At 65.0% G+C, this 7,808-nt stretch overlaps 1 protein-coding gene across 1 annotated transcript; it reads left to right on the top strand.

Annotated features, from left to right (window-relative positions):
- Positions 1 to 1,714: 1,714 nt before the first annotated feature.
- On the top strand, positions 1,715 to 6,290 carry SLC16A8 (solute carrier family 16 member 8). Its single transcript, XM_023631052.2, has 4 exons — positions 1,715 to 1,937; positions 2,686 to 2,829; positions 3,051 to 3,878; positions 5,718 to 6,290. The coding sequence occupies exons 1-4, from the start codon at positions 1,724 to 1,726 to the stop codon at positions 6,047 to 6,049; spliced, it is 1,518 nt and encodes a 505-aa protein (XP_023486820.1). The 5' UTR covers positions 1,715 to 1,723; the 3' UTR covers positions 6,050 to 6,290.
- Positions 6,291 to 7,808: the final 1,518 nt, after the last annotated feature.

Raw genomic sequence — 7,808 nt, 5'->3', positions numbered from 1 at the left:
CTGGGACACAGCCACCTTTGTTCTGGCCCCTCACTGCCCCCTCAGTCCCAGGCTATCCGGCTGGATTAGCCTTATCCAGGGGAAAGCCACCGAGGCCCCTGCTGGAATGTGGCCTGGGGGTGGGAGGCAGGCGAGGAGCGGAGGTGATTAGGCTGGTGGGGTCTCTCCAGGGCAGGGCCGTGCCCCCAGCCACACCAGGACCACCCTGGGCAGGGCTCTATGTGTCTTCTGCCCGAGGTGCCTGGGCTCCGGGAGGTGGAGGGGTCTCCCCATCCCTCTAGCCCCCCTTGGAGGGGCCTGGGACTGGGAGCCCCACCATGGGGCCCGGCCTGAGGTAGCTCAGGGAAAAGCCTCTTAGAGGGGGCGGGTTGGGTGGCGGAACACTAAGCCCCAGGCATGGGGCAGCGAGCCGTGGGGTGAGTCCAAGGCTGGTCTGCAGGCAAGCCTGGGAGTCGCCAGCTGTGCCCCCCCCCCCCCCCCCCCAGCTAGGCTCCCCGGGGACCCGGTGGGGCAGCCCTCCCTGCAGGCCTCAGGAGATGTGAGGCTGGACACCCAAACCCACAGGCCGGCACAGGTGAGCGTGGGGCTCGGGCTGCCAGGGCCACCCTCTTGTCGGGGTCCTCAAGTGGCTGCCGTTGTGAGGGGACGACAGGCAGGAAAAGCCAGACCCTGTCCTGGTGGGGGAGGGGCGGAATCCGAGATGCCCGCAGGGCCCCTGGCACTGCCCAGCGCGGGCAGGGAGACCCCCAGCACCCAGGGGCCTCCGAGGGAGGGAGGTTCGGTCGGCCGCAGCTGTGGTCTGGCCCATCCTGCCTGGGAGGCCCACCCTCCTGTCTGTTACGGGGGCGCACGGGGCTGCTGTGTGAACCCCTGGGGGGAGCTCCAGGAGCCAGAGAGACTTCTCCTTGTGGGGGTACTGGGGGGCTGCTAGGGGTCTGGAAGGTAGAAGTTCTCTTTCCCAGGGCCCCTTTGAAGCTCCCCACCTGTCCAGTGGGAGCCACAGCTCCGACGGTGCCCCCCCCCAAGATTCCCTGCTGGCCTGGGGTAATCACTCACCCATCTCACAGGTGGGAAAACTGAGGCTCAGTGAGGGGCACGGAGCAAATGCAGGGCCAGGCTGGGATAAACTGCAACTCTGCCCCCTTGGCTTCTGAGACAAGGCTAATGTTGTTTTAACCTGTTTTGGGTTATTTTTTTCCAAAATGTTCTGATGACAATAGTCATTCCTGACTTTTGAAAAAAATTACGAACGTACCACAAGGCCAGGGAGGAAAAGAAACCCCCATTTTGCAGTCGGCGCCTGTCTCCTCCCCTCCCCCCATTTGCTCCTTTGTCCTGAGACCCTCGCAGGTGCACACTGGGGTCCCCACGCACGTCCCTGGGCACACACCGGCTGCCTGGCTCTCCCGCTCACCACCCCGTCCTGCCACCACTAGGTCCTCAGGGGCAAGGAGTGTCCTCGAGAGGGGTCTTCCTGAAGTCGACTCAGGTGGGAACAACTCTAGCATCCTCCCCTCACCCTTCGCACGCCCCTTGGAGGAGGGGAGAATCGGGGTGAGGTCCTACCTCGGTTTCCCCTCCTGGCTCCGTTCCCTGAGCAAGGCTCTCGTGGGTAGCCCCATAACTCAGTTTCCCCACGCTGGGTCTCCATCCCCCTTCCTTGTCTAGGCTACAGACCCTGGCCGCTCCCTCCTGACCCCCTCCTCCAGCAGAGGCAGCCGCGATGGGCGCTGGCGGCCCCCGGCCGGGCGCGGGCCCCCCAGACGGCGGCTGGGGCTGGGCGGTGCTGGGCGCCTGCTTCGTGGTCACCGGCTTCGCCTACGGCTTCCCCAAGGCCGTGAGCGTCTTCTTCCGCGCGCTCATGCGCGACTTCGGCGCGGGCTACAGCGACACGGCCTGGGTGTCCTCCATCATGCTCGCCATGCTCTACGGCACCGGTCAGCGCCCCCTCGCGGATCCCTGCCCCCCTCCGGGGCCCAAGATTGAGGGTCTGGGGTCAGGACCCAGGAGACACCCGACACCCCGCCCCCGGGCATCCCCCGGGCCCCTCGGGGCGGGGCGCGGAAGCCTCTTCCTGCCCGTGGAAACGCTGGCACCAGAGAGAGGGGAGGAGAGGGCAGGAAGCGGCTGGAGGTGGATCCCGCGCCCGAGTGGCTGACCCAGCAAATCTGGCCAGCAGGCAGGGTCCCTGCATTCCTGCCAAAAGACCCACACCCGCCTACGTTACAGGTGGGGAAACTGAGGTCAAAGTAAGATTCCCGCTCCCCGAAGCCCTAGCCACCTCTGCGGATAGGGGAGATGCTGCAGTTTTCCTGGCCAAGCAGCGAGGGGTGTAAGGATGAGGGTGGGGCAGCCTGGGGAGAAGCGCAGCCCAAGCAGGATTCCAGCTGTGAAGATACAAAGGGAGTAGGGCCCACCCCTTCCGCTCTGGGTTCTGTGTTCTCAGGAGGGTTGGGGATGGCGGCTCTGGACCAGGACAGGTCCCTCCACTTCGTACCCTGGAGGACGCACAGCCTTGGTCTATCCCAGCCAAGCTGTGTGACCTTGGCCAGACACTGCCCTCTCTGAACCGGCGGTGACCGTATCCCCTTGAGCCGTCTTCCACGGCGGGGAGGTGCAAAGTCTGGAGTGTCCACTGGAGAGGAGATTGGTCCAGCCGGAGCGGTGACCCTGCCCTGCCCACAGGCCCAGTGTCCAGCATCCTCGTGACCCGCTTTGGCTGTCGCCCGGTGATGCTGGTGGGTGGGCTGTTGGCCTCGGCTGGCATGGTCCTAGCATCCTTCGCCACGCGCCTTGTGGAGTTATACCTGACGGCTGGGGTGCTCACAGGTGAGGGCGCCCATGGCTCTCCTCCCTGCGGGGGGTGGCGGCGGGGACGGGAGCCCTTGTTGCAAGACCTCCTGTCCTCGGTTTCCCCATGAGGGTCGTCCTCGAGGTCCCTCTGCTCAGTTCCCGGGGGTCTGCCCGCCCCGTCGCCCTCCCCGCTCCAGCTGGCGGCTAGGCGGGTGGGGCGCCCTCGGGAGCCTGGCACAGCGCCGCCTCGCCCGCAGGCCTGGGCCTGGCCCTCAACTTCCAGCCGTCGCTCATCATGCTGGGGCTGTACTTCGAGCGCCGGCGGCCTCTGGCCAACGGGCTGGCGGCGGCGGGCAGCCCGGTGTTCCTGTCGGCGCTGTCGCCGCTCGGCCAGCAGCTGCTCGAGCGCTTCGGCTGGCGCGGCGGCTTCCTGCTGCTCGGCGGCCTCCTGCTGCACTGCTGCGCGTGCGGCGCCGTCATGCGGCCGCCCCCGGGGCCTGGGCCGCGGCCGCGCGGGGACAGCGCGGGCGAGGCCCCCGGGGAGGCGGACACGGACGGCGCGGGGCTGCGCCTGCGCCAGGCACCCCCCGGCGGCCGGCCCCGGCGGCGCCTGCTGGACGTGGCCGTGTGCGCCGACCGCGCCTTCGCGGTGTACGCCGTCACCAAGTTCCTGATGGCGCTCGGGCTCTTCGTGCCCGCCATCCTGTTGGTGAACTACGCCAAGGACGCGGGCGTGCCCGACGCGGACGCCGCCTTCCTGCTCTCCATCGTGGGCTTCGTGGACATCGTGGCGCGGCCGGCGTGCGGCGCCCTGGCCGGCCTGGCGCGCCTGCGCCCGCACGTCGCCTACCTCTTCAGCCTGGCCCTGATGGCCAACGGGCTCACGGACCTGAGCAGCGCGCGCGCGCGCTCCTACGGCGCCCTCGTCGCCTTCTGCGTCGCCTTCGGCCTCTCCTACGGCATGGTGGGCGCGCTGCAGTTCGAGGTGCTCATGGCGGCCGTGGGCGCGCACCGCTTCCCCAGTGCGCTGGGCCTGGTGCTTCTCGTCGAGGCCGTGGCTGTGCTCATCGGACCGCCCTCTGCCGGTGCGCCCCGCGGGAGGAGAGGGGGCCGCGGCCTAGGGCCCCAAAGTCCGAGGGCAACCCCCTCCCTGTACCAGATGGTACATCCGGGGATGTACCATGGGTGGAGACAGCCTGGGGGGACGCCCCTTCCCGTGGCCAATTAGCCCCTGCTCCAAGCCGGTACCCCTAGCTCTGGGTGAGGACGGAGAAGCCAGGAAAGGTGCCAGGAAGGACCCAACACTGCCAGCGGGTGGCTCACTAGGTCTCCGGCAGGTGGCCCAGGTGCTTACTCTCCTTTTGCAGATGGGGGAACTGAGGCACAGAGGCCTAGTTTAAGTTGCAGTCCCAGAATTAGATGGAAGCCCCACCCGGTGCTGAAGGCCTGTACCTTTGAAACACTGCGTCTGGGCACCTTAGTCTCCCCAGCCTCTGAGGGTGACTGGAATAGGGACAGCGTCTTGGGGAACCAGGAGCAGAGTGGGGGTGCTCCGTGTGCTCATGGGGAGAGGCACAGAGGTCTCCCAGTGTGCACATCTACTGGGCACCCTACATACATCATGTCTTGGGGAGTCATCTCGAGGAGGGTGGTCCGGGAGGGCTTCCTGCAGGGGCTGGCGTGAAGAAGCCCACAGGAGAGGTCGTGTTTGGGGACAGTGTTCCTATACAAGTGAGGCAGGAGGCAGGATGGGAAAGGTGGGGGTGGGGGGATATTAGAGTCTTCCTGGGTTGTTAGGTTTTCCAGAAACGGCAGGAAGCCTGCGTGTGAGCAAGAGAGAGCTGAGGTCAGGCTGCGGGAGGGAGCAATGACAGGGGGAGGCCACCTTGGCTGGGGGCCCAGGAGGCACCTGTGGTGGGGTGAGCTGCACGTCCTTCCAGGGTGGGCTAGCTGAGTGCCCCTCATCTCACCGACCCAGCGGGAACCACCAAGCTCCTGAACCTGTCCGGGCCCTGTGTGTGGGCAGCCCGCAAGCCCACCACCAAAAGCCACACCACCAGCCCCCCAGATGCTCAGGGAGCCATCCTCCATTTTCTTGTGTGACCCTGGGGTGGATGTAAGAGGCGGAGAAGGCTCATGGGGTGAGAAGGTGAAGGACCCTACAGGGCTGCGTGTGGGAGGGACAGGGACAGCACTGGCTGGCTGGGTGGGGACCAGGAAAGCAAGGTTGGGGGAGCACTGCTCAGGGGCTCAGCTGGGCAGCCGGCTCGGGGGACACCAGGGAACCTCCCCAAGACCACAGAGATGCAGACCGAGGGGTCACAGCCAGGTGTGGACACAAGAATGCCCCTGAGAGAGGGGCAGCCCACAGAGGAACCACGCTTTAGGGGAAAATACTTGGAATTAAAAGATTTTCCTGAGTTTGAAAGTAAGATTTGCCTGTGATAGGAAACTTGAAAAATACAGAGGAGGAAATAGGAGTTACCGACCCATAAGCCCTGCCCCCAGCCCGTGCCCGACAGTTCAGTCTGGGGTCCCCGGGGCCTCCTGGGAGGGCGGGGGGAGGTCTTGGGGGGTGGAGGGGAGAGCTGAGCCAGGCTCCTGAAGACCAGGGGGGTTGAGTGGAAAGGGCAAGAGTTGGGGGCTCCCAGGAGAGCAGGGCTGAGCCCAGTGCCCCCTCCCACTCCCACCCAAATATCCCCAGCTGGCAAGTCACGGGGTGCGTGTGGGGCTTGAATCCAGGGTGCAGGAGGTGCCTTGTAAACTGTAAAGTGCGGCCTCACCGAAGGCCCCGTATTACTTCAGAAATTGAGGTCCAGGGAGGCGAAGTGACAGTTTTAAGGCCTCAAATGGCAGAACTTGTGGAGGGTTTTGCGTCTGTAAAATGGGGTCCCCGCAGGCCCTTACCACCCGGTCCCCCGCAGGCCGCCTGGTGGACGCACTGAAGAACTACGAGATCATCTTCTACCTGGCCGGCTCTGAGGTGGTCCTCGCAGGGGTCTTCATGGCTGTGGCCACCAACTGTTGCCTGCAGCGCTCTCAGGACGCCCCACCCAGCCCAGGCACGGACGGTGGGGCCAGTGACACCGAGGACGCTGAGGTCGAGGACGCAGAGGCCCGAGGGGACTCTGAGCCCCTGCCCGCCTGCGCTGAGGAGCCCAGCGGCCTCGAGGTCGTGGAGGTGCCAAGCCCAGGGTCTGGGCCCTCGGAGCCCGAGGTGGAGGCAGAGCCAGGAGTGGACCCCGAGCATGTATAGAGCGGGGGAATTAGGTGGAGTGGCTGGTGACTTTCCCCCTCAGAGTCCTGGCTGCCCCGAGGGCCTGGCACACTGGAGGCTGCTTTGGGGTGGTCACCCTGGGGTCCACGCGGGGAGTTGCTTCCCTCTTCTGCCCGTTGGGCCATGGCCAGGCCCTCCTCCCGCTCGGTGAAGCTGCTGTGTGCGGACTGGGTCTGGGCCTGTGTGAAACTAAAGGTCATAAAGCTCAGCTGAAAACAGGAGCTGGACGGAGGGCTCAGTTTCTGCGCCTCCGCTTGGCCCTGGCTGCTCCCTGGCGGGATGGCGTAGGAGGGAGTCTGAGAGGCTCTTCCCCGGACCCTCTGACCAGGCGGGGGCTGGGGGAGGAAGTGGCAGAGATGGAGGATGGGTGGGAGAAGGTGTTCCCAGGCTGAGTGGCAGTAGGGGTGGCCCCGTGGCTCAGAGCTGTGCACAGAAGCCCGGCTGGCAGCACCTGGCGCTGGAGGGGCCCAGAGCAGTCTGAGAAAGAATGCAGGTCCCAGAGTCCGGGCTGGGATGAAGCCTGGCCCTGAGCCTCGGAGATTGACAGTAAATGACTTATCCTGTGACACACCCTTAGAGTGTGGGGCCAGCACCTGCCCTGCTGCCTTCTGCAAGGCATGCCTGTCCCCTCGCCTTCCTGAGGGACCCTCACCCAGCCAAGCTCCGGTCTCTGCTATGTAGGAGATAAACTCAGGTCCTGGGGGCTTTGCTCTGGACCCGTGTCCCTGTGGACATCACCGTGGCTCTGTGAGCAGCCCAGTCCACCCACTGACCCTGGCATCTGCTTCCCCGTAGGGGGTCTCGGGGACATCTCCTCTCTTGCATTTGATCCAAGCACAGGGAGCTCCAGGGTCAGGCTGGCTGAGCAGACTGGGGGATCTATTTTCTCCATGTATTCTCGTCCCACAGATTTGACACTCCTGTCCTTGCCTCCCTTCCTCCAATCAGGAGCGTGGTGACCAGGCCCCAGCGGAGGAAGTGGCCTTCCCCCCGCAGACCCCTGCTCCGTCCAGCCAAGCTCCTCAGGAGGGCCCATCCCCCTGGTGACCCCTCCCTGTTGGCCTCCTTTCCGCCCGGGCCCCAGGAGGGTGCGGGGAGCCCTTGCGGGTGACCTGCGCTGCGTGCGTCTGCCTTCTCCCCCGGGCGTTAGAGTAGTGACCACAGCTTTATTTTATTCAACAAATACCCACGGAGTGCTGCCGCTATGCCCGGCACGGTTCTGAGCCCTTTACAAATGTTAACTCATCTAATCCTCATGACGACCCAGTGAGGTAGGTACCATTATCAGCCACACTCACAAACAGGGACACTGAGGCACAGGGAGGTTAGGAAGTAGCCCAGGGTCAGAGGCTGTGCCCTTGGCCTCCACGCTGGCTGGCCCCTCAGAGAGGTGGTGCAGTCTGGCAGCTCGAGGGGACCCACGTGGACTCCCGGTGACAGCCCATCCCTCCCTCATGCTCCCAGTCCTGCCTGAGAACCCCACTCAGCTTTCTGCCCAGGGCCCGCATACTCAAAGCGAACAAGCAGAAAACTTTGCTCCCGCATTGGGACTCTCCCACCCCTCGCACCCTCTTGTACCCCTCCCTTTCTCAGGATGACCATCTAATTCATTGTGCAAACAGGCCCACTTTGAGAGTGAAAAGGGCCTCTAGTAACAGTTATACGAGGTGTGGCCTGGGACTGTCCAGAGGAAGCAGGACGCACGGCCACCCTGTGTGAGCCACTTTGCAAAGACGTG

The sequence above is a fragment of the Equus caballus genome, chromosome 28, assembly GCF_041296265.1.
Source record: "Equus caballus isolate H_3958 breed thoroughbred chromosome 28, TB-T2T, whole genome shotgun sequence".
NCBI classification, from domain to species: domain Eukaryota; kingdom Metazoa; phylum Chordata; class Mammalia; order Perissodactyla; family Equidae; genus Equus; species Equus caballus.
This window is presented reverse-complemented; position numbering and strand designations above follow the sequence as displayed.